The following is a 26,318-nucleotide window of genomic DNA, read 5'->3' as shown; positions in this document are numbered from 1 at the left end:
TGAAGCGACCTAGCACGCATGCATGTACAGAGATATTTTTGGTTATCATATGGGAGAGATACTACTGTATTCTGTGAGGAGGGGCCAGGGATGCTGCTAAACATACAATGATGCTCAAAACAGAATTATTTGGTCCATAATGTCAATAGTACTGGGGTTGAAAAACTCTCAAGTAGAGGAAGAAATAAGAAAGCCAATAACAGGAATTAACAAAATAGAAGACAGGAAGCTAGAGAGAGTATCAAAAAAGCCAGGAGTTGATTTAAAAAAAAAAAAAAAGTAAAACTGATGAACCTCTTCAGAGATTAATGAAGAAAAAAGGCAAAAATTACCAATACAAAAATTTCCCAAACAAACCAATTATCAAGGATGAAGGAGAGCACATCACTACAGATCCAACACACAATAAAGGATAATAAGATACTATTATGAACAGCTTTATGCCAAAAAATTCCACATTGAGATGAAATGGACAAATTTCTTAAAAGATAAAAATTATCAAAATTAACTCAAGAAGAAACAGAAACCATGAATAGTCTTGCATCTATTAAAGAAATTGAATTTATAATAAAAAACCTGCCCACACACAAAAAAAACCTCCAAGCCCAGAAGTATTCATTGGCAAATTTTACCAAGCATTTATGGAATAAATCATACTAATTCTACAGAAAGTATTTCAAAAGATAAAGGAAATGGGAACATCTCCCAAATCATCTTGAGGATTGTATTACCCTGATATCAAAACCTCACAAATTACACTGAAAAATAAAACCACAGATTACCATTCCCTTATGAACACAGACACAAAAATTCTTAACAAAATACTAGCAAATTTACAGAAACTATCAGTTTTATAATTAAAAAGAAAAAAAAACTTGCCTGGTCTTTGTCTCAAATTCCAAGGACAGAGCTTCTGAACCCTTGAAATTTCCTCAGTTATAGGAATTTCCTCAGTTAGAGCCCTTGGACCACAACTGAGTTTGTGCTAAGGAAATGACTTTAAATCAGGCGCTAGTTATGCCAGAAAGATCAATCATGTAATTAGAGGATTTGGGCTTTAAGCAACTGATAGGAGCCAACCTTTGGGGAGAAGAAGGTCAGCAGAGATGGAGTTCAATCACATGGTCAAGGATTCAATCAATTGTGACTACATAATAACATGGGGAAAAAACAAAAACAAACCTCTAGAATCCAAGGTTCAGATGAGCTTACTGGTTGAGGAATACATCAATCTGCCAGGAGGGTAGGGCATTCTGATTCTCTAGGAAGAGGACACAAGTTCCATGCCCAGGACTCGCTCAGACCTCACCCTGTGCATTTCTTCATTTGGCTGGTCCTGATTCATATTATTTATAATAAAACTTGAAATCATAAATATAGTACTTTCATGAGTAGTTCTAGTAAACTACTGAACCTGAGGGGACTGTGGGAACCCCTGAATTTGTAGCCAATTGGTCAGAAGTTTCGGTGGCTGGGAACTCTTGAGCTCATGTCTGGTATCTGTAGTGAGGTCACTCATGTTGGGGACTGCACCCTTAAACTCGTGGAGTCTGCTAACTAGAGATGGTTAGCAGCAGTATTGCAAAATACACCATGATCAAATAGGGTTTATTCTAGGACTGCAAGATTAGTTTAAGATTCAAAAAACTCAATCAATGTAATTAACCATATTAATAGAATAAAAAAGAAAATCCATAGTATAATCATAATAGATGAAGAAAAAGCATTTGACAAAATTCATACATCCATTCATGATAAAAGCTTTCAGCAAATTAGGAAAGAAAGAAATTTCCTCAACTTGTTAAAAGGCACCTACAAAAAAACTACAGTTATACTCAGAGGTGGAAGAATACATGTATTCCCATTATCAGAAGCAAGGCAAAGATGTTTCCTCTCATCAGCTTCTGTTCAGTACTAGAAGTCCTAGCCAACGAAATAAGGCAAGAAAAATAAATATCATACAGAATGGCAAGGAAGAAGTAAAAAGAGCTTTATTGTGCTGTGCTGTCATTTCAGTCATTCCAACTCTTTGTGACCCTATGGACTATAGACCTCCAGGCTCTTCTATCCATGGGATTCTCCATGGAAGAATACTGGAATAAATAACATTATTTAGTGTACATTTAGAAAATTCTAAGGAATATGCAAATTACTATAAATAATAAGTGAGTTCTTCAAAGTCAGTTTATAAAGTCAATATACCAAATTCAATTGCCATTTACAACAGCATCAAAAAATATTAACTACTGTAACAAATATTAACTCAACAAAATATGTGCATTACCCATACTATTAAAAAACTACAAAATATTGTTGAACTAGAAAAAAAACCCTAAATAACTGAATAAATGGGGAGATATACCATGTCCACACAACAAAAGATTCAATTTTGTTCAGATGTGTCAAGTCCCCCAAAATTAATCTGGCGATTCAATGCAATCTCAATCAAAACTCCAGTAGGCTTTGTTGTAGAAACTGAAAAGCAGATCTGATAATATATGTGAAAATGCAAAAGACCTACAACAGTAAAAGGAACTCTTGAAAAAGAAGAACCAATTTGGAAGACTTACACTACCTTATTTCATGACTTATTAGAAAGACTACAGCAATTAAGATAGTGTGGTATTGTAGTAAATATAAATATTTAGATCAATGGGACAGAATAGAGAGTCCAGAAATATTCACATATATGTGGTCAATTCATTTTTTATGAAGATGCCAAGGCAATTAAATGTAGAAATGCCTTTCCAATAAATGATACTGAAACAATGGCCATTTGCCAAAAAATGAACTTCAACTTTTACCTTATACCGTCTATAAAAATTTAACTCTAAATTAATCTTAGATCTAAATGTAATACTAATATTATAAAACTGCTAGAATAAAAACATTAAGAGAAAAATTTTATGATCTTGAATTATGCAAAGATTTCTCAGGACATAACAAGCATGAACTTTAGAAGATAAACATGTAAACTGAACTTCATCAAAAAATACAACTTTCGTTTTTCAAAAGACACTATTAAGAAAATGACAAAGGCAAACCACTGAGGAGAAAACATATGCAAACCACATATGTAATAGAGAACTTGTATCCAGAATTTACAAAGAAATCTTACAACTTAATAAGAAAACAACTCAATAATATAAAAAGCAAAAGATATGAACAGAGACCTCACCAAAGAAGATATATCAGGGGCAAACACACAACAAATGTTCAAAATTACTGGGAAAGTGCAAAGTAAAATAGTGAGATACTATGACACACCCACTAGAATGGCTAAAATTTAAAAGACTGACAATACCAAGTGCTATCCAGGATTTGGAGTTACTGGAAGTACCCTACACTGCTAGTCAGAATAGAACATGGTCCAGCCACTCTGGAGAATAGTTTGGTAGTTTCTTTATAAAGTTACATACACAGTTACTATGAGACCCAGAATTCTAGGTAGCTAAGAAAAATGAAAACACATTTCTACAGAAAGATCTGTTCGTAAATGTATACAGCATCTTTTCTTATGATAGCTAAAAACTATACACAACCTAATGTCTATCAACTTGTAAATGATTAAACTTGGTAGATTCATACAATGGACTCAGCAATATAAAGGACTTAACTATTGAGTCACAGGACAACATGAATGAATTTCAGACAATATTACACCAAGTGAAAGAAGTCAGACACAAAATAGTATATATATGATTCCACTTATATGAAATTCTAGAAATGGAAAAACTATAGTGACAGAAAGCAGATCAGAAAGTGGAGATAGGAAACTGACTTTAGGAGCATGAGATAATAATGCTTGAGGTGATAAAAAAAAGTTCTGTACATAATTGTCTTGGAGGTTGTATGACTTTATACACATCAAGTCACTGAATCATAACCTAAAAATTGAGGAATTTTACTGTATAGAAATTACACTGCAACAAAACAATTTTTTAAAGTTATTAATCTCATCCTGCAATTGGGGCAATACTCTAATCTACCGCAAAGTACTCAAGAATGAGACTAAGACATCATTTCCTTATTCCAGAAATCTAATAATAAACATTACTAGAAAGTGCATATTTTTAAAACGTAAGTTATCTGGAGACTATCTGGACTTTTCATCTACTTAATTTTTTTTCATTTCTGGCAAATGATTAATCTGCTGTCAGTGAAGAGTACAGACAGTCAAATCTTCATCCTCACAACAGGAAGTCAACAGATAACAAGCAGGGTAAGTTTATAACTTAGAAATATGAAAGCAAACAGCAGAAGAAACTGTTAAATTATTGGAAGCGGCAGCCTCTAGGAAGCAAAAATTGGATGAGGAGAGATGAGGCAGGGGAGTGTTATTTTTCTTTATAAGCCAATTAGTATTAACTTTTAAAACTATATACATATACTCTTTTTTAAATATTAAAAATAAATGTAAAATAAAAGATAACAGCTCTCTATTCTTAGTGCCAGAAATTAAGATGCATCTAATACATACTAAAGTTATACAATATTTGTGAAATAATCACTTCTTAGGTTAAAAAAAGCAATAATGGAAACCACAGAGAATTGTGAAGATTAAAAATAACGCTCTTAAACGTATTTTCAAAAGTTCAAACAAGACACTTAAGAAGACAAACCACTAATCATCTAGACTGCTTCAACATTCTACAAATCCTTTAAATGGAAAAAATATCAGTGATTTCCTAAATCATTTGACTTCCAAATTGTAATTTAGTATTTTAGGAAGGACTCAGGCATGAAATAAACATTCGGTAGATACTCGTTGAAGGGAAAAAAACCAAGTGGTACCATAATTAATAGCACTACTCATAACAGAAAACCTATAGATCCTAATTTCCATTGTTAATACACTCCATTCTTTGCTACAGTGCTAGAAGCAAACATAGATGTTATACGTGTATCTATTTCAAAGAACCTAACTGTCTAAAGGAAATATATCATATAAAAAAGTGATTAACCACTACAATACTGTAAAGTAATTAACCTCCAACTGATAAAAATAAAGGGGAAAAAAAAAGTGATTCTCAAAGGGAATAAGGGAGGAGAGGTTGGCAGGAGAGCTGAATTCTTGCTCTGGCTGCAGCAGGAGAATGGAGGTGACACTCCCCACTCCTTACTGGTTTATTTCAAGTTTTAAAGGAATCACTGCTGTGGAGATCATTTTGTAATATATGCGTGCCTGTACGCTCAGTCGCATCCAACTCTTTGTGACCCCACGGACTGTAGCCTGCTAGGTTTCTCTGTCCATGGAATTTTCTAGGCAAGAATACTGCAGTGGGCGGCCATTTCCTACCCCAGAGGATCTTCCTGACCCAAGGATTGAACTCTTGCATCTCCTTCATTAACAGGTGGATTCTTTACCACTGTGCCAACTAGGGAGCTCTTTGTAATGCATGGAAATAATAAATCACTATTCTGTACACTAGGAACTAATACAGTATTGTTAGTCAATTAGACTTCAAAAAACAATCAAGCTCATAGAAAAGGAGATCAGATTTGTGGTTACCAGAGGCCAGGGCTGAGGGGAGGGATAATTGGATGAAGGCATTCAAAGGTATAAATTTCCAGTTAGAAGGTAAATATCAGGGATTTAACATACAACATACATGAAAGTTGTTAAGACAGTAAATTCTAAGAGTTCTCATCACAAGAAAACAAAAATTTTTTTGTTTCATTTTGTATTTATATGAGATGAATGTTCCCTAAACTTGCTGTGATAATTACTTCATGATATATATAAGTCAAATTATTAAGTTGTAAACCTTAAATCTATATAGTGCTATATGTCAATCATATCTCAATAAAACTGGAAGAAATAAAAAAGGAATCATTGCTTAATATTCATTCATCCATTCCATCTTTAGTTCTTCTTAGCATTTGTCATATGTTCAAGATCCTTCACTATTTTACTGCAATAAATAAGACAGGTAATCTTTTTTCCAAAGTTTTACTGATACATATTATAAAATTCACCCATCTTAAGTGTTTCTGTAAAAAATCCAATGAGTTTTTGTAAACTTACATATTTGTGTAACCATTACCACATTCCACTTTTAGAACACTTTTATCACTCCCAAAATTGTCCATTTGCAGACAATCTCCATTCCCAGCCCTCATCTACCACTAATCTGTTTTCTGTCTCTATAGTTCTGCCTTATAAATACAAATTTCATATAATGGAGTAATGCAAATATGTACTCATATATCTGACTTTGTTTACATACTTTTTTGTGTTTCATCTATTTTGTCATATGTATGAGCACTTTTTTTTTTTTTAATTACTGGGTAGTATTCCATTGTATAATGTACTATATTTTGTTTATCCACTCACTAGCTGACGGACATTTCAACTGTTTCCAACTTTTGGTGACTATGAATTAATGCCATGACCATGCATGTTCAAGTCTTCCTGTGGGCTCCTGTAGGAGATCTTCATCTTATCGGACAGTTGCCTTATACTTGTTACACTTTATCATTAACATCCAAGTTATTTTTCACATTTGTAAAATGGCCAACAATATGAAGCACACAATGATACTTAATAAATATTAAATTCCTACTGATATTTAAAATGTTTGTTAAAAGAATAAAAGAAACATGTTACTCAGCTATTTCTGATAATATGGGTCTTAAAATGTTAAAAAAAAACCACATAATTTTGTCTCCATTGAGTATACCTGTTACAGAATAAAACTATTAAACATCCCTAGACCCATTTCATACAAAGCAATCAATTAAGCCTAAGCTTTTCTAAAAGTCTTCTCAAAATTATGTCAACATTTGGTTTAAACGTTACCTTCAGGTCTACATAATCATGCTCAAAGTATTCGGTCATTCATTTACTTAGTATTTATTGAGTACCTACACTGGAAATATAAGTACTCTAAAATTTCAGTCTCTTCTCTTATGTAGCTCACATTCCATCATCCATTCTTTTTGTTAAAAGTAAATAAATAAGGCAGAATTTATTAAGAAAATTGCACCTATACACCATACCTGGGGCACTATATTCTTACAATGTTAGATAACCACCATGTAACTCTTTTAAAGTACTTGCGTATGTATGGCTGTCCTTTTGCTGTCCACCTGAAATTTTCACAACATTGTTAACTGGGCATACTTCAATATAAAATAAAAGTTTTTAAAAAGTGTTTAAGTTTTATACAAATAAGTCATTCTGTTTCTTTAAACAGTCAGTGGACTAAATACAGTGTTTGGTAAATTCCATTAAAATATAGACTGAGCTTTAAGTAAACACCCTCCCCCTTGCCCAATAAACAATGATTCTATAGAAAAATGAAATTCAAAAACTTCTTTTTGACATATAACGCTGTTTACAGAAATGTAACCTGCCTTCCAAAAGACAACTGAGTGGGTAACATGTTAAAATGATAAAATGAAGTACACCAAACCTTTAGAGACAGAACTAGAAATCTACATTTTAAATTGTAACTTACATGCATTTACTGTTACCAAAAAGACTATAAAAATCAATCCAAAAGACTAAGTATTAATGACAGTATATTATCTAGAGTTTTTGTGAAGACTGAAGATCACTTGTTCTGTTATTCACATAGAAGACATAGGATTATGGTGACCAAAATTAAAAACCTAAAAATTTACTTCTTGTAATACCAAGGTAAACTTACCACATTTTACTCTCCAGTCTCTTTACTACATAAAAGGAAAAGTTCCTTAAAGTTCCTCAAAGAGAATCCTAAATTGCCCCTGTCTAATTAATCAAAATGAGAGTAAAAGAAAATCAGTTGCTTTATCAAAATATATGACTGACTAAAGACTAAAATTATGTTCTTCTATAATTTAAAAATGCTCATTTCAAATGGCTTCAAAGCTCTCATTATGTGGCCTCCACAAATGGTGTTTACATAGTGTTCTCAAAAGACTATCAAAAGTATTTCCCATGATAAACAAAGACAAGGAAATAAATACCACATGGAAATCCTTTTATACAATGTCATAAAATTAAATAAAAAGAAAATCCATAATACTTTTCCCTGAAATGTATGCAGTAATGTTAATGACAAAATTGTCTACTAAACCAAATAATTCCTCTTATAATAAATTCATTACTTAGACAAAACATAAGAAATTTCACCCTAACACTATGTTATGGAATCCCTGTATCTCTTTGAATGCACATTAAGTTTAATCAGTGAACAAGTATATACTGTGAATGTATAGCATTTTCACAGTAACCTATTATAATCTTTTTATTGTAACCTTTTGTAAAAAACTAAACAACCAGTGCGCTCTCAGAATGGAACTCGTTCATATGCAGGAGACTTCCTATAGGAGAGAAGTCTGCAACTCAGAAAAGGGCCCTCATCTGGCCAAACTGCTACCTTGAACTTGTACTTCTCACTAGCCTCCAAAACTGTGAGAAGTAAATTTCTGTTGTTTACAAGCAAAAAAAAAAATTGTAAACAAATTTAAGCTATCTACTTATTCTCTGTACCAGCATCTAACATAAATAAAAACTGCCCTGTCTATAACATCTTACTGACTTGTATTATTTATCATTTTTACTATATACAGTGTCTTTCCAAATATACCACAAGCATGCATAACAACAACTCTATGTATAAGTTCAATAAATTTGGTTACAAATTACTTTAAGAGAACAGTTTCAATAGATAGCAAATAAGGAAGCAAATTGGAAACGGTAAAAAAGAGCTCTGGTGGGAAAGCATTAAAGCAGGAGGTACAGACCACTCACTTCAGGCATTTCCCAGAGCAGACAAGGAGAACACTAAAACACATAAAATTCAGGTTGTAGTCACTGAGTCTTGGTTTTTAGGCAGATTATCACTAAGGACTGTTTGCTGATTCCAAAGAAACAAATCCCAGGGATTTCACTCATCCTCTAGTTGTACCTGTAAAAGTTACTTTGTATATCAGTCCAGTTTCCTTATTAATAAAGAAAGAAATAAATTCCACTTTATCTCACAGAATGTTCTGAAATTCAAAAGAAATAATAATGTACACTAAAGGGCTCTGTACACGACTAGTACATTAAATGCAAAGTGTTACTGTTACTATTATTGAAAATGGATTCCACCCTTTGATTCAGCAATTCTACTTCTTCAGGTCTAGCCTAAGGATCTAGGAGGACAAATGCACGAATAATCCATATAAAGATGTTCACAGTAGCCCTGTATGGAATGAAAAATTAACATTTTTCATGTCATTAGCAGATAATTGGCTTAACAAATTATGGTACACACATGAAGTACAGTATTATGCTGTAATCAAAAATGATTTAATAGACATGTATGAATGTGAAAAAATGTTCAGAATAAGTGAAAGCAGGACTGCAAAGGTTCACAATCCCAACATGCCTTCTTTCAAACTTGATCCAGTCCTCTATTATGACCTTCATAGGATCCTCCAGCTTTCTTCTATTAAGCTCATCATAGTTTGAAATAATAAATTGATATGTTTACTTGATAACATGTATTAGATAATGAAGAAGACATATTAATACATATGTGTATACAGATACATACACACACACCCCCCACATACACACACACACACACACACACACACACACACACACACACACACACACACACACACACACACACACACACACACACACACACACAGAGGGGGAAAAAAGTCTGCCAGTATTTTAAAATGCCAGAAGTCAAAATGAAAATAAAAATATACAAGCTTAAATTACATTAGCACTATTGAACAGAAATGGGATCTGGATACGTATTTTGTCAAAACCATACCACAAAACCTCTTTGATTAGATTAGTATTGGGGGAACTGTCTTCACTTAAGAAAAAACAAAGAATCATACTACAATATATACAAAAGGAGGCAATGCTGTTTCATTTGTAAGGAGAAATCCAGAAGAGAAACCTTTCTTCAGGCCAAAAGTCCTGCCTGGTTAGAATTACGCATATACTGCTTAAAATCAGGCTTGATATTAAACTCAGTCACTTAGAGCTATAAGGCTTGGACAAATTACTTAACCATCCCTAGTATGAGTTTTAATCATAAAATATATGATAATATCTTACCTTCATAAGGCAGAGAGCTATACCAGAAGAAATCCAGAACTCCCTTTCTGTGATTTGTGATCTTTTACACTTTAGCATCAAATGACTATTCTACCAAAAAGCCTTTTATCAAATAGGAACAACAGTTTTTCTACCAACTTACAAGCCATGATCATCAAAGTCTCCTTCAATTATACTTCCACAGGGAGATATATTTTTTAGAAATCCAGCAACCACAAACTTATGCTTCAATAAGTCTGAGTTTGTTAAAGTACATAAATAATTCTTCAGAAGTTTTCATTTAAACTTGATTTTAGTGGAAGACAAAATATCACAGAACACATCAGATCACATCATTCAACATATGGAAAGTACCTGAAGAACAATACTAATATCATTAAGAGTTTAACTACTACTAATTTCTACTTTTGGCCTTGAAACTTTGAGAGGTCTCTGTTGGACAAAGATCCAGCAACTAGTTCTTTAAGACAGAAAAACTGAAAAATAAAGACTAGTAATAAATTTCTCAAAAATAAAAAATAAGGCTTCATTCATTTATCCTGTGAACAAATAGATACATGTTTAAGAATAAAAATAGAAGATATATGTCAAACTACTTCCACTAGAAAAAAAAATCCTCTACAACTATCCTAGAAAAAGAATTCACCCTACTCCTGCAAACAAAAACCAAAACCCTAAAAATCCATGAAGATGATAGACAAAAAGGATATAAAGCTGAAAATGTAACAATACATCATTTCCTCTAAAATAAGGCTAAAACATTTCATTATTTTGTAGTTTAAAAAAGTTACATTAAAATCTTAAAAGCAAAGGGAAAGTTGTTTTGTTTTTTATGTCCTCAATCTTAGCAGATAGTACTGAAATACTGCTGCTGTTATAAGATTCTTTAGTATCCAAAGAATACTAAAGAAATAACTTGAAATTCAACAATAAACTGGTAAAGGTATACCTCAGAGATACTGTGGGTTTGGCTCCTGACCACTGCAATAAAGCGACTCACAATTTTTTTGGTTTCTCAGTGCACATAAAACTTAGGTTTACACTACATTATAGTCTATTAAATGTGCGACAGTATTATATCTAAAAAAACAATGTGCATACCTTAACTCAAGAATATTTTATTATTTAAAAATGCTTACCATCACCTGACAATGCAGGGTTGCCACAAACCTTCAATTTGTTAAAAAAAAAAAAAAAAAAAAAACACACAGTATTTGTGATGAACAATAGAGGGAAGTACAATAAAACAAGGTCTGCCTGTATTTTCTACTTTATAGACCACCTTAAAATAAAGAAAATTCTGTATGTGTGTCACAATCTCATACCAGTATTTACTGCCAATATTTGACAGATTTCTGGTTCTTTGCATAGACAAGTTTTGGTATCATTTTACTCTCATGACACAGGATAATAACAGTATTCTTTAATATTAATTGGAGTATTTTATATGTGTACTTTATACATGTAGTATATTAATTTTAGTATTTTATACGTCTAATATATGTGTTTAAAAAAACTGGCAGATTGAAGATTTTTATTCTTCAAATACTGTACACTGTTTTCCCTTCCAAATGTATTGTCAGTAATATCCTTCCAAGTACAAAGCAATCAGAGTTTGCCAAAGCAGAAGTTGCACATTCTTACATTATTTCTATTCAGAGTCTAATATAATATTTGGCACAAAAGAAAAACTCAGTTCCAATTTCAGATAGTCTGCTTGGAGTTTGAAAAACCTTCCATTCTTCAAAAACTTACTGTTTAAAGAGCACTGTGATAGTTACTGGGGATAAATCTTTAAGCAGAAGAGATTCAATCCTTGCTTCCATGGGGTTTTTAGTCCAATAAATGAGACATGAATTTATCAATCATATAACTATATTTCCTACAAACTGTGATAAACACTGAAGGAAAAGTATGGATGCCATGAGGTATGGGACTACCTGATCCACTTTGGCAGGTGAGAAAATGCTTTCCTGAAGAAGTTATTACTAAGCTGAAGCAAGCGTGTAATTAGCGGTAACTTGGCAAAAGGGGAAGAAAAACGATTCTCAGAAGAGAACAGAGTATGTGCAAAGACCCTGAGGTAGGAGGAAATGTGGTGTATTAAAGGAACTGAAGGGAGGCTAGCCAATATAGCTCATCAGAATTGCATTTGGGACGAGGGTGGTTGCAGGGATACCAGTTAGGACGTCACAAGAGCTGTTCAGGTAGAAGTAATTGTATCTTGGATTAGGAGGGTAGTAACGAAGCCAAGAGAAAAGGCAGGTTCAAGAGATATTTAGGAGAAAACTGGTGTTACACCAAAGCCATGTAGAGCGGTGTTAGTAGAGTTTTAAAGGTGAGAGATCTTGGTATTTTTCAGTTGTGAAACCAAACAGTAAAGAAGCTGTGAATTTATCTGATACTACTCAATAAGCCAGAGAGCAACTGCTACCAGTCCTCTAATAGCAGTAACACCTTAGCAAGGGTGATTTTAGGAAGTGTGCCAGAAGGCCATGAACCAAGACTACAGTAAAGTCAAACATGAATTTAAAGAATAATTATGTACTATATATCCCACCCTCTAATTGTCAAACAGATCCCAAATGATAAAATTAAATTTTCATGGTACCTTCTTTTAATAACACATTGTATCATTCATTTTCTCTCCTTTGTACTTCTATGAAAGCAAGGTTTCAAGACTTGGGAGAAAGAATAGGAATTCATATATTATGAGTCAACTCTCAGCACAAGTTTATATCAGGAATATCATATTATACCTGAGAATATTAGGGAGGGAGTCAATCAACATTGTATCTTAAGTATGCTACAATATCAGGGAAACAAATATTACTTTATGACATATGTTCAAGATGCTTAATAGGAACAGCAATGTCCATATAGGTACATTTTTGATAGGAAAATAAGACACATACACTCATCAACTCTATCCCTTTCCTTGTTTCAGATGACTAACATACAAAAAATTTTACCAGTTTTATTTCTGTTTTATGTAACCAGTATAATAAAATCTTTATTAAATGTAGTAATAACATGGAGTCTATAGTGTTCCTTACAAATGAAATAACAACACTATCTTCCCAGTACCCCAGTACTAGAATTTGATCCTTTGCTCCCTACTCTATGAAGCAGAAATCTTAAAAGGTAAAGAGAAATAATTCCTAGTGTTCCCCTTTAACATACTAGTTCTCATCTAAAGGCTCCTCCCTAAATCCCACACATGTGTAGACCTTCAGATAATATATCCTAAAATCTTTTTTTCTCTCTTTTTGTCTTTCTTACTATTTATATTTCCATGAAAAATTACTCTACTTAGTCTTAGGTGGTCCAATATACATGTGATTATTTTCTCTTGAGTACTACTACTAAGAATAAAGTGGCATACTTGTAGTCTTATAAATTTTCTGACATGCTGTGCTAAAATACAGAGTAATTAGCAATGTGGTCCGACACACAATAGTAGACTCCTAAAAAGAACACTAGCATGAAAGAGAAATTCCAAGCTAAGCAAAGTACAAGTCAACAGATGACAAACACATTAATGACCTGTAAGTAACTGGTAAAATCTAGAAACACACATCCAATTTATGCCTTTGTAATTCTTGAGTTGTCAGTAAAAATATCACATCTGTGATGGGATGGTGTACTGAATAACCAATATAGTAACTGATCTCTAAAACTGTCAATAAATCAGTGTCACAGAACTTCAGGGGAAAGAGAGACCTTGGTGAGCATGTAGTTAATCCCCTCAAACTATGACAACAGTTAAGGATAGAGAAAAAATGTAATGAGATCATATACTTGATTTCTAGAAAGCAGGAAACAATCAATATATACTTATACCACGGCAGAACCCAGGCTTAATTTCCTATCTAGTATTCTTCCCATGCCTCAAAGTAAAAAAAAAAAAAAAATTTTAGTCTATGCATGGATTGGAAAACTCATAAATTCCTGAATAGGTTTTAATTGCTGATACCTTAACCAGAGAACCTGAAGGGCAGGAAAATTTTTAAGTAATTCTTGTTTAATGCTGCCTATTTTGTTTAATATGCCTACATATTTTCATCCCATATCTGCCATACCAAAACAAATACTGTAGGCCCACAAATAAACATAAATACAGCATAATACACTTATGGCTAAATAATTTTATAATTTTAAAAATTACTTAAAATGTATAGAATAGTCTTAGTGAAGAAAAAAAACCAAAAAAGGAGACAGATTTAAAGATATTAGTGACTTGCCACAGTAATGTTAGAAAGGCAGAGAGGAAAGGTCCAACGTTTTGATTACTGTTATCTACAGGAACCTCAGGTTTTCTGCATCAATGAGTAAGAGCCCCTACTCCTGCTCCCTCCCAACCCACATCTTCAAGTGCTATCCAACTTCCTGTCTCGAGTTCTCCAAAGTCATCCAGCAAACTTAGTTACTCAGAGAATGCTCTGTGCCCCTCCAAAATGAATGCTTACATTCTCTAGAAAAAAACTTTGGAAAAAACATCTCATTTAAATCCTTTCATCGTGGAAAAGGCAAGCAACAGCTGGTTTTAAGACAGGCTTTTGAAAATTTCATATGAGATGAATCTTTAGAATACACAGGCTCTCTAGAAAAAAACACTGAAAAGACAGCCAGACACTACCAAAAATTTTCAAAAAAAGAGAAGTCAACTATGTCTGAGTATATATCCAAGTAAGCATTTTCTAGTATCTGTTTTGATTGAAGGATAAACATCTTCTTTCCTTTTTTTTTCTTTTGCTTTAAGAGCTCCCTTACCAATTAACTCTTCTCATCCTTAAAAAAAATTAGATCGTGACCAACTTCCTGCTGCATCTAAATATTTTTATTCCTTTAACAAAACCCTTGATTCTGCTTTATATCCTCCTTATTTCTGATTTTTAAAAATGCTTGCATCTCTCAAGTTTAAAGCCGGCCCAAGATTACTTTTAGCATATGGCTGCATGCATGGACACATGCTGCCGAATCTCTAAACTCACTATCCCTCTCAGTCACAGACATCTCCACTTGATAATCCCCAGCAAGAACTTCTTTGGTTGTTTTGCCAGATTCTATTTTTTCCCTTCTACACAAAGTCAGGTTAGGATTCCTAGACTTAATTATTTTAAAAAGGGCCAAATTCTGAGGGATGGTGATAAAGGCACCTGCTTGGCTGATAGTGTTGCTGTAGACTTGATATTAGAGGTCAGCTGGGTCAGCACTTCCGCCTGAGTATGTGCTCCCTCCCTTCAGCTGCCCTTTCTAAACCTCTGCAGCTCAATACCTGTTGGCAGTGCTGGTGTTGCTGCTCCCACTGCTGTGTTTCTGTGCCCGGCTCAACCTCCGTGGGGGCTTTGAATGCTGCAACCGGGGGCTCGGCATGGAGGGGAACGTTGAGGCGTAGCCATGTTCACACTCTAAACAAATGGCAAGAAAAAAAGAGGAAGAGGTAAGAGGGTAAGAAGATATACCCAAATTCCTGGATCTACAGATCTCCAGTCCTTTCAGTAACAGGTTGTTGAAAACAGAGAAGAAAAAGAGGTAAATTATTTCCATTCTTTCTGATTGGAAAATAAGATTCCCAGTCCTTGCCTGGTCATCAATCCTGTGACATTACATACAGACCCAACTCACGCTTGGAAGGTGTACTAACACCTCCTCTAAACCAAGGAACTTCTCCCTCCTCTTCAAAATCCTTTTCTCCAAGAAATCTTGACGCAAACACCCTCATTTTGAATGCTGCAACCCGGGGCTCGGCATGGAGGGGAACGTTGAGGCGTAGCCATGTTCACACTCGGCTACTAGGCGTAGCCAAGTTCCTTGGTTTAGAGGAGGTGTTAGGACCCTCATTTCTGAGACCAGTTACCATTCACCTAAATTATTTCATTTGTTTCAAAATCCCTTTTCGTATAACTATCCCCCTTCAAGGTGTCTCTCTCTTTTTGTGTACTTCAAACAATTCAATCACCTCGTTCTAGGAAGACATTTTCTCACGACACCACAATTTTCAGGGGTTGCACTCAGCACCCCAATCTCTTTACACTGCCCTTAAGTCTCTATTCCTAAGGGAATCCCAGTGCACCGTATTTGGATGTGCAGAGGTCACTTCTTCACAAGTATCTGTCCACCTCCCTGCTCTTCAGCAGGCATTCCCCGTCTGGGCTCCGGGTCCTGGCTCCTCCACCCCGACAAGCACTACTCCCGCCCCCTCCTCCGGTTCTTGGCGTCCTCTTTCCTCCCAGGTCCTCAAATCACCTCCACTCTCAACACCCCTCCCCTTCCCTCTCCTCCCGTCCACTCAGGGCAGCCCCGGGTTCCAGCCTGACGCCTCCCTCAGTCTCCCCAGGAGACAGTGTCCTCCCCTGCTGCCCTTCCTGAACATACACACACCCACAGGTGCCCCTCACACACATGCACACGTATTGCCTCATGTACCCCTTCATTCACATGCTCACTCCCTCTCACATGCTCCCCCCTCACATAGGCACAATTCTCCTCACACACGCACCTCCCTTACCCCACCCTCCTGACACAGACACCCCTCCTTACACACGCACTTACCTCACGTGTAACTCCTCCTCACACGCACTTCCCTCACACACGCACCCCTCCTCACACACACACACCTCTTCCTCACACGCACCGCTTTCTCACACACGCACACCCCTCTTCACACGCGTCCCTTTCTCAAACACGCGCCGCCCTCACACACACTCCCTCCTCACACACGCACCCCCCCTCCTCGCAGCGCACTCCCTTTCTCACAAGCACCCCCTCCTCACAGACACCTCCCCTTACACACACACCCCTCACATCAGCCGCACCGCACTCCCCGCACGGAAGAGGAGTGCGCGGGTTCAGGCAGTGGAAGAGGCGGCGGCGTCCAGCCGTTACCTCGGTCCCGGCGCTCCAAAAACTCGGCAGCCTCCAGCAGGCGCTGCACGTTGATCATCCGCACCTGCTCCATGGGCACCGCGGGCGGCAACCCGGGCCTCTCCGCACTCCCTTCCCCGGCCAACAGGAGGCGCCGCAAGCGGCTACAGTCCGGCGCCGCCCCGGGACATGTGCGGCGGGCTGGCGGGCCAACCCCGCCGCGGCTCGGCGAGCTCTCCGCCGCCCCCGCCGCCCCCGCCACCCCGGCCACCCCGGCCACCCCGCCGCCCTGCCGCCCCCGCGGCTCCGCTGGCAACCCGCGCGGGGTTTGTTTACCTCTCCGCGCGAGCACGGGGGAGGGGCGGGAGCAGTACCGCGACCCGCCCCCTCCCGCCCCTTCCTCTGCCTCCTGGGAAATGTAGTCCCGCCCTGCCCACTGCACGCCGGGACTCGTAGTACGCACGACGCTTTAGTGCGCCTGCGCCTTGCCAAATTCCGCGATGGCCGCCGGGAAACGTAGTCCGTTTGATTTCTGTCTCCCCGGTGGAAAGACTAAGAGGTTTTCTGGGCTTTGCTTCTTGGAGGGGAGGATTTGAACGACTGTGGGTCTACACCCGGGGAGCCCTTCTCTCAATGACTCCTGGAAGGTGCCCAGGAGCTGGAGCATGTAGTTCCACAGTGCCCCGCTCCAGTTCTCCATCTACTACTACTTTCTCCTGGAACTTCCGCGCCTTGGTTTCCCTACCTGCACAATAGATACTTGAAAAGCCAAAAATCCCAGCTGAGGAACAAGAGATGATACCATCAGAGCCAGAGAGGCTCTGGCTTCACTTCATAGTTCACAAAGGCCCTTCTTCACTTCATAGTTCACAAAGAGGTGGTGTTTTGTTTTTTAATCTTATTTTTAAAACTTCCTTTCCCCTCCCTCAGACCCTCATTCGTGATTTTAGAGACTAGCAAATCTCCCTGGTGCTGCAACTTAGTTCGGTCGCTAAGTGATTTGGTGCTGGAGTCACACAGGGCTCAGTTAAAATCCTGACCCTTCTACTTAACACTAACTCTGTGGACTTTTCAGACCTCATGTGCCTCACATCTATATCGGATGTAATGACTCCATTTATCCAAACACTGAGGGCCTGCCATGTACCAGGCACTGTACTAGGCATAACGTGTACAGTAACAGATGAAACAGACATGGGCCTTGCTCTTAAGGAGTGTATAGTCAGTAGGGCTTATTGTGACGATTAAAGGAAATAATACCATAAGTTAGTACGTGGCGCTCAATAAATGGAAGCTATGATGATCGTTTCTCTCATGTTCTCCTCCAAAGAGAGGGAACTGAAAGCAGAGGCTAAAGGCTGCAGGACCACATTAAAAGACTGCCAATGACTGCCCGCCCCCTACCCCCACCCCCACACATTGTCTTTCCGAGTCCTCAAAGTCTAGACCAGAGTTTATCAACCTCAGCATTTAGCAGTATTTTGGGTGAATAATTCCTAGTTGGGGGAGGGGTGGGGTGGGAGGTTTGGTGGAGACCTGCGCATTGAAGGATATTCAGGGGCCTCCCTGGCCTCTACCCATTAGATGCCAGTAGCACACCACCAACTCAGGTATGACAACCAAAAACATCTCCAGACATTGCCAAGAGCCTCTTGGGGCACAGATCACCTCTAATTGATCATCTCTGATCTAGGGCAAGGAAAGGCCAGAAGATCATAACTGTTGAAAACTCTAGGAGCAAGCTAGGAATTGTGTAAACATCCATAACTTTCCCCACCCTGATTATTTTATCCTGCTGGTGGACATCCAGAGTAACAGGAAGCTCTTGGTGAGGGGAGAATGTCCCCTTCCCTGTGGTCATTCCAGTGGCTACTGCAGAAAATACCATCTCAGAATGAAAATGTTATTCTCAAAAATGTCATGGGCTTCATGCTGCTTTCTAATATACTCTCCCCCCTTTCTCCCCCCAAAGTGAACAAGATTTCCAGTGAGGTCAAAAGCTGCAAAATTCTGCCAACCTTTTAAAATATTACACTTGGCACCACATTTAAGAACTGAATAGATGTTCCATCAAATACAGGGAGACCCAAAATGAGAGATGTTCACAAGCCACGAGAGAATTTTTTTAAAGACGTTGAAACAGGAACTGTGCTTTTTCAGCTGTTAGCTAGGTTGCTTCAGATCTGGGCTTTCCCACTGGGTGTTGGTAACTACCACCCTCCACATTCAACAAGGGACATGTTGGGTAGGGGGAGAAAGGAATTATTTAAAAGAAAATACCTATTCACTCAGAACATCTGTAAGTTGAGGATAGAAATTATTAGGTGGAAAGTTTCTACCACTTGCAAAACCACTTTAAGCTTTAGATCCTAAATTGCTAAGGGCTACCCCAGGAACTTAAAAGAGGTAGTTTTATAACAAATAAAATTCTACCCCATGGGAGGTAAACTTTGTGACATTCAATCAAGGAAAAAAGTACAGACTGAAAATACACATGGGTTCAAGATGGGTTTAAATCCACACATCATAAGCCCTAGCAGGTTATTATGAGAAAGCAGGATGCTTGGTGCACATGCCTGACCTTTCACAGTTGACCTCCAGATGAATTAACCAACCCTTCTTTTAAAGCTATGGCCAGAAGGGAGTGGAGGAGATGAAAAGTAGTGTGAGAATCCCCAAAAAGCCACCTGCATATGTTGAAGAAGAGATGAGATGATGGTGATGGTGGGCAGTGTTAAGCACTGGTTTCTGTACAGAAATATCCAGCCTTTTCTAACAGCAGTTGAAGGTGTCACTTCCTTTTCCTGCTCCAGCTGACTCCCAGATACTGGCCACAAGGGCCTCCTACGGCACAAAGCTTGGGGCTGTAGCCTAGAAAAGGATGTCACTCACAAACCATCCTAAGCACCAGCCCAGCCTGTGGGAACCCAGAGGCAGCCATGTCTTCTCTTTTGCAGATAAATCCGAATTGCACTACAAATGCAAATGGAGAAACTGAGGAAAAACAGGGCTTCTAAAGTCTACTGACAAAAGAACCTGGAATCTTAGTCATAGGCTCTGGTTCTTCTGTCCTCTCCCTCAAGGGAGTATCTCACTCAGGGGAGTCTCATTTGATGGTGGAAAAAGTCCTCCAGAGTCCCCCAGCCCTATAACAAACACAGCCTGGATGGGAACAGTCTGTCTTCTGGAGGAAGCAGGCAAAGCTCTCCATTCTTAGGGGTCCTTACCCTGAACGGTTTATTCAAGGTAGATTTTCAAAAGCCTTATTGCAGATTCATGAACAGAGGAGGAGCCTGGTCTGTGTTACATCACTTCTGCAGACAGAAAAGAGGGGAAGGGGCCCTGAGGTTAAAGGTGCAAGTCCAAAGTCACTACTAGTGACACCTGGTGCTTAAGAGAACTTCCTTGAAACTGCAAAGTGTTTAACTGTGCAGGGCACTGTTTTCCGAAATTATCTTTAAGGTGGGGGGGGCGGTGTCTTCAAATAATCAAGGTTGGGAACAGGGTGAGTCCTGAGCTCCTAAATAAGAACCGTAACAGTTATACATCTTTCCATCCCCCACCCTAGAGTGACAACCACAGCGTCCTCCTTGCCTCTCCCCTCGGAGCCCAGAAACGTGAAAAGCAGCAGAAAACCTTTTCTTCTGCCGAGTGAGTCAGCCTTGCCTAACTTCATGCGTAAGCTCTCCTCGAGTCAGCGGCAGCTCAGAGCTGCGGGTCTGTGTGCAGCCGAGATAAATTTGGGTCTAGAAGGGATGACGTAATGCTAAACCAGAGAGGTGGCTGCCGCCTCCCAGGGCTCCAGTCGCCAGGGCTGCCGGCTGACATCCCAACCACACGGAAAAGCACCACGACCCAGGTGCCTGAACTGGGGAGAAAGGGAAAGAAAGGACATGGGGGTGGGAGGAAATGGCAGGGGGAGGCAGCGGTACTCTGAGATCGCTGAATCTGGAAGTTTGTTGTTTTTTAACTTTGGTTTTCTGGTGAGATCAGGCCACTGGCAGAGGCTCAAACAGCTGCACTTGACTTCCATCCTGGCCTGTGTCTTCTCTCTTAGAAAAGGGCTTCTTACATTTTATTAAATGGCCCTTATTTAGGGCCTATTTAGGTGATTATAATGAATGTGTTAATCTCTCAAATGTCCTTTTCCTTCTTTTTTTGCATTAACGTGGGTCCAAGAAGAGATCTGCATTGCAGGACTTAATTAATATGCACACATAAGATTCTTGCTTACCCTGGGGCACTTCACTTGAGGGTGCAACTGATGGAAGCTCTTGCTTCGGCCATCCCAAATGAATATTCCTCCAAATAACATTTCATGGTTTGTTTTCATAGACGCTGTATCATTAAGCTTATTCTGCAGTCCAGTCTCCATTTTTCAGATGATAAAACTGAGGCTCAGAGAGGTATGGTAACATACCAAGGCCACACTGCTATCTATCAAACTGATAGAGCAAGGATTAGGACTTAGTCCTACAGAATCTCATCCAGTGCTGTCTACCCATCTCCCTAATTCTTCTTCTAGTTGATCTGTGGTTTTAAAAATAAACAGATAAATAAAGTGGAATACATTTTATGGTCTTTTAAATTTTATGGAGCCCCAAGGATTAATCCTCTCAATATCAAGTTATATTCCAAAGGGATCCAAAGCCTGTTCTGTTTTGTTTTCTGTTCAAGGGTCTTAGGAAAAGGAAAAAATCAACTCCTCTGCTGGTGATGATCACAAGCCATGGGCTCAGCCACACTACCTCATTTTAATTAGAAGACCAGCACAGGTAAATGATCTCTGTTGTATGGAAGTAGCTTCCTTCATTAGGAATGTCTCCTGAATACTTTTTTCAAATGACATTTCATCTTGTGTTGCTGTGGTCATGTTTATTCTCCTTAATTTGTGATTACAATCCTTTATACTGATAGATCTTGTGACTTTCAGCCATCTCTGGCATATATATCCTGGTCAGCCATTGTATGTTGTTCTTTAAAACACTGCTCATTCCATGAGTGAATATTTTATTTAGAATGTTTGCATCCACATTCAAAAGCCAGAATGCATTGTAATTTTTTGTTGCACTTATCAGGTTTTGGAGGTAATGACCTAGTCTTTCAAAGTTAGATGCAACTTGATTTTAAAGCCTTAAAAAAAGAAAAAAAAGATTACCAGAAGCCTTCCCCTGCTGTTGGGAGGATGGCCCACATTCTTACACAGCCCCGGTAACCCTCCCTCCGCCGGCAGAAGCCTGCCTACAGTGGCCCTGCCTCCACCCCTTGACATCACCACCCACTTCCAAGCAGCAGAAACTTGTGGCAGTCACTCTTAGGGCTCAGCCAGACCCTGGACACTGAGTCACACACCCAGCCTTGCTACCTTGTGGCTGAGTTTTCAGCCTCAGGTACACTAGTTAGAATAAAACACCAGGCCCTTGCTTGCCCAAGGACGTGTGTGATCTCACCATCTCTTCCAATTCCAGCATGCTGATTCCAGGATTCTCCAGAGATCCAAGAATAACATGCTTCCATTTGCCTATAGCTGTGGTGCCACTGGTACAGTCAATTCACTTAATCCTCAACATGTTCTGAGATTCTTGTTTCGCATTCAAGGCCCAGAAAGGTTAAGTGATTTGCCCAGAGTCATACAGGTAGCTAACGGATTCAAACCTGGGTTTCCTAACTCTTGGACCCCTTAGAGTACATCAGGGTATGTTTTGTCAGACAAGGTCAAACAAAGCTGGTTAAGGCAGTGGCCTCAATCAGGATAATACAATCCACCTGGAGGCTTTGGAAATGTGTAGGAGTGTCTTTCTTGAGTGTCACCATGACTTGGGAGTTCTACTGACATTTAGTGAGTAGGAACCAGGGATGTTAAATCCTGCAGTATTCCAGATTAATCTGCTCAAGAGGAACTGTCTCATCAATAGTCCCCTTGTTGATAGGTCAGAGGGTTGAAGGCAGAGAACTTATCGTTTGTTCAACAAATATTCCTTAAGCCTCTGTTACTTGCTGCACACTAACCTAGATGCCAAAGAGAACAAAGAACAAAGCTACTTGTGGTCTCTGTCCTCAAAGTGCTTGCATTCTAGCCTGACAGACTGATGATAAGCAAGTAAAAGCATTGTAAATTGTGATAAGTAGGAATAAGGGATAAATAATAAATGAGGGTGAGGATAGCTTTAGGTGGGTGGAGGGATCAGAGCAATCACAAGGGTATTTGGCCAGCTCCTCAGACTTTCATAAGCACATAGATCACCTGGGAATCATGCTAAAATGGAGTTTTGGATTCAGCAGTTCTGGGGTGGGACCTGGGAGACCCATTTCTGACAAGGTCCTAGGAGACACCAAGGCTTCTATCTTCAGACTACACTCATGCCAAACAGTAGGGGTGATGGCCATGCAGGGAATTGGGATTTTATTCTAAGTGAGATAGGAAGGAAACTATTGAAGGGCTTTAACCAAGTAAATGATATGAACCCAGTTCTATTTAAGATCATGCTGGTTTCCTAGATCTCGATGGAGGAGAGCAAGAGGTTGGACCAATGCCGTTCGACCAGAACCAGCTGGCCCACGTTAGCAAGGAGGCAGCCAGGGCCTAAAGCTCATCTGTGTGGCTCACACTTGCCAAGCTTGGGCCAGACCAGTTGCCCTACAAGCTCAGGCGCCTTCGGGAAACCTAGAAGAGCCTGACAGGGTGTGGATTCACAACCCGACACCCGCGCGTGCAGAGCCTCAGGAGCCCTGCTGGTTGGGTGAGTTCCCCAGGGGGTACTGCAAGGCCAAGCAGAACACCCTAGGCCAGTGCCTTGCAGAACAAGGGCCCTGTCTGCTTTGGTGTCAATGCCTGAAGAACCCCAGAAGGCTCTGGCTGTCCTCTCTCTGCCCTCGGATGAATGGGAAGTAGAGAGTCACTCCCGGGAGGCTTCCCCAAGGGGACCCTCAGCCTGGTCTTCAAACATTCCACATTCCATGTCTTGCCTCTTGCTCTCTGACACTTCTCTAAGAGCCCTGAAGTCTCCTAGCAAGAAAACCTGATTTTGAGTCTCAGCCCCACTCTTTGTTAGCAGGTGGGCTTGGGAAAGTTAGCTTGCCTTGCTAAGGCTAAGGCTTTCCTCGTTTGTAAAATGAGGATAATGATAGCACCCTCCTATTGGATGAAAGTCAGGATTTAATATAAAGCACGTAGCATTGTGCTGGTGCATAGTAACTGCTCATTAAAAAAGCACCATTATCACTGTTCCTTTGGAAAACAGAGACAACAATACACTTGTCAGCAGCTACCCGCCCCCACCCTAGGGACAGGCTATCAGACTCCCAGGAAACAGGTATTATTTATTGATCCCTATTTGTCTGTCACTTGCACTAGAATATAGAACTCGACCTGGAGATCATACACATTGCACTTTGGAAGCACCAGGCATGATGCTCGGCTCCTCACAGGTGTTAGAAATGACGTGTTGTATTGAGCTAAACTTTACAGCTGGTGGAAAAAAGGAAATAAAGTTGTATGCAAGGCACTCAGAATCTTGGGAGTGAAGAAATATAGTAGAGATGGTCAGGTATGGTTGAAGTAAGAAGATCACACAGGACTGTACAGTAGTTCTGGGCCCCTATAGAAATAAAAACAAAGGCTCGCGCTTGCCACTCTTGACCAGAAACAGAGCAGCCCTGGGCATGCCCTCCATTTTAATACAGTGGTATTAAAACAGTCCCAAGTCATCTTTAGTCAAGTATACTTGCTAATGGCAATAAAAATACAGAGTAAAATATCTCAAATAACAGGTAATCCAAATCCCCCTTTATTAGCTTTAAATGTCCCAATCTTTCTCTCCCTTGGGACACTGTGTTTATCTTTCTAATTTTGCTATGTTTAAATTTCCTCAGCAGACACTGTAATTGGATATTAGAGAGATGAGTCCAAAGGCATGTTCGATGGGACAGCGGGCATGGTAGAAACATTGGTATGGACAATCCTCCAAGTGCAGAGTGCCCCAATCTGTAAGCAACTAAGAATGGAATGTGTTTATTTACAAGGTTGCTTACACAGTACTTGATTTCCTAGGCTTGGGCAGCTTAAAAAGGGGGAGTGGGCGAGAGTCAGATCTATAAAAATTATAAGGATAAACACAAAACACAAAGGATTTTAAACATCAGGCTGGGGGATGGCAGGGTACATGGAGGGAGGAGAGGAACTATTCTCTCTTTTTTTTTTTGAAGCCCAGTATAAATTTTTGTTCTCTCTGTAATGATGGCTAAAAGCAAAGACACCAAGCCCACGTCAGATGCAATCCACATTGTTGAGGTTTACTTTAAGACACGTGAATTTCTAAAATCTGGCACTGGAATAGAGTTTAAGTCCACGATGGCAGGGACTGTATCTCTGGACCCTAGCACAAAGCCTGACATAAAGCAATGTGTACGCCTTAAATACCAGCTTGATGAATGGTTGGATGAACAGACTCACAGAACACATTTAGGGAGAATTCCTGGCATGCAACATAATTCCACATTTTATAAAATTATTTGCCATGGGGGCCTTTTAAAGAGAGGTTCACTAACCTAAATTTAAAAGAGAGAGAGAGAGATCCTATTTACATATATTTCCTGGAGATGTATTGCTCAAAATGAGGGTCACCTGAACTTTCAAAATATTTCACAAGCAGGGGGCCCAGTAGAACATTCTGCCAAGATGAGGAAGCAAAGGAGGAACCTCCAGCTCAAATGGGTGGTGGCAAATGCCCATTCGTTTTGGCCAGAGAGATCAAGTCAGCTGCTGACAGCTTTAACACCTCCAGCCAGGCCACTCAGGGACAACAGTATCAGAGAAAATGACTTCCCTTTAGTTTAGCAAAAGAGTCAGAGAGCAGGTGTCGCTCCCGTTGGAATCAAAGCTTCTTCTCACCAGTGGAGCAAGAGCTCCACCCTCCACCCCCAGAGGGAGGCCCCTCTGGGAAGACCTGAAAGCCGCCTCCTCAGTTAAGGCTGGAGAGCCGTCCTATCACTGTCATCACCTTTGGGTTCCACCCACGCTCCCTACTATAGACATATAAGAAAATATTTTTTCTAAATGGTGAATTCAAATTATCTTCATTTTGAAAGACTATTGAGAATGTTGCAATGACCTTTGCAATAACCAGACACACCCTGCGATCAGTAAACCAGGGTTGAGGGTTGCTGACTTTATGAGCACCTGACCTGTAAAACAAAAGCCTAGTTTGGGGCTCTGCCTGGGACCCATTCTCACATCAGGCAGGAGGGAACACAGCCCAGACAGACTTGGTTCTGCCTCTGCTGTGTCGTCTTGGGCAGGCCACTGTCCTTTTCTGGGCCTCAGCCTCCCCATCTGTATAGTGAGGATGATGGAAGCTCTATGACCTCTGGGGCTTTTCCTGGCACTGATGTT

General features: G+C 39.3%; 1 protein-coding gene and 1 long non-coding RNA gene across 3 annotated transcripts in view; one reads left to right on the top strand and one right to left on the bottom strand.

The window, feature by feature from the left end:
* The window catches only part of MXI1 (MAX interactor 1, dimerization protein), an 87,720-nt gene that overhangs the window by 53,820 nt on the left and 7,582 nt on the right, over window positions 1-26,318 (bottom strand). Inside the window, exons 1-2 of one of the 2 annotated variants that reach the window (XM_043924745.1) lie at window positions 16,949-17,265; window positions 15,339-15,471 (exon numbers count right to left, since the gene is read on the bottom strand). In XM_043924745.1, the coding sequence (XP_043780680.1) occupies window positions 15,339-15,471; window positions 16,949-17,021 (206 nt within the window). In that variant the 5' untranslated portion in view covers window positions 17,022-17,265. Of the gene's footprint in view, window positions 1-15,338; window positions 15,472-16,948; window positions 17,266-26,318 lie in introns of those variants that run through there. The other variant, XM_043924744.1, reaches the window with a different exon arrangement.
* Window positions 20,662-23,556, top strand: LOC122708510. Its single transcript, XR_006345220.1, has 3 exons — window positions 20,662-20,786; window positions 21,605-21,702; window positions 23,426-23,556. It is a non-coding gene; the product is annotated as an uncharacterized LOC122708510 (long non-coding RNA).

Source organism: Cervus elaphus, chromosome 15 (genome assembly GCF_910594005.1).
Source record: "Cervus elaphus chromosome 15, mCerEla1.1, whole genome shotgun sequence".
Lineage (NCBI taxonomy): Eukaryota > Metazoa > Chordata > Mammalia > Artiodactyla > Cervidae > Cervus > Cervus elaphus.
Note: the sequence above shows the minus strand (reverse complement) of the source record. Positions and strands in the feature narration are given on the sequence as shown.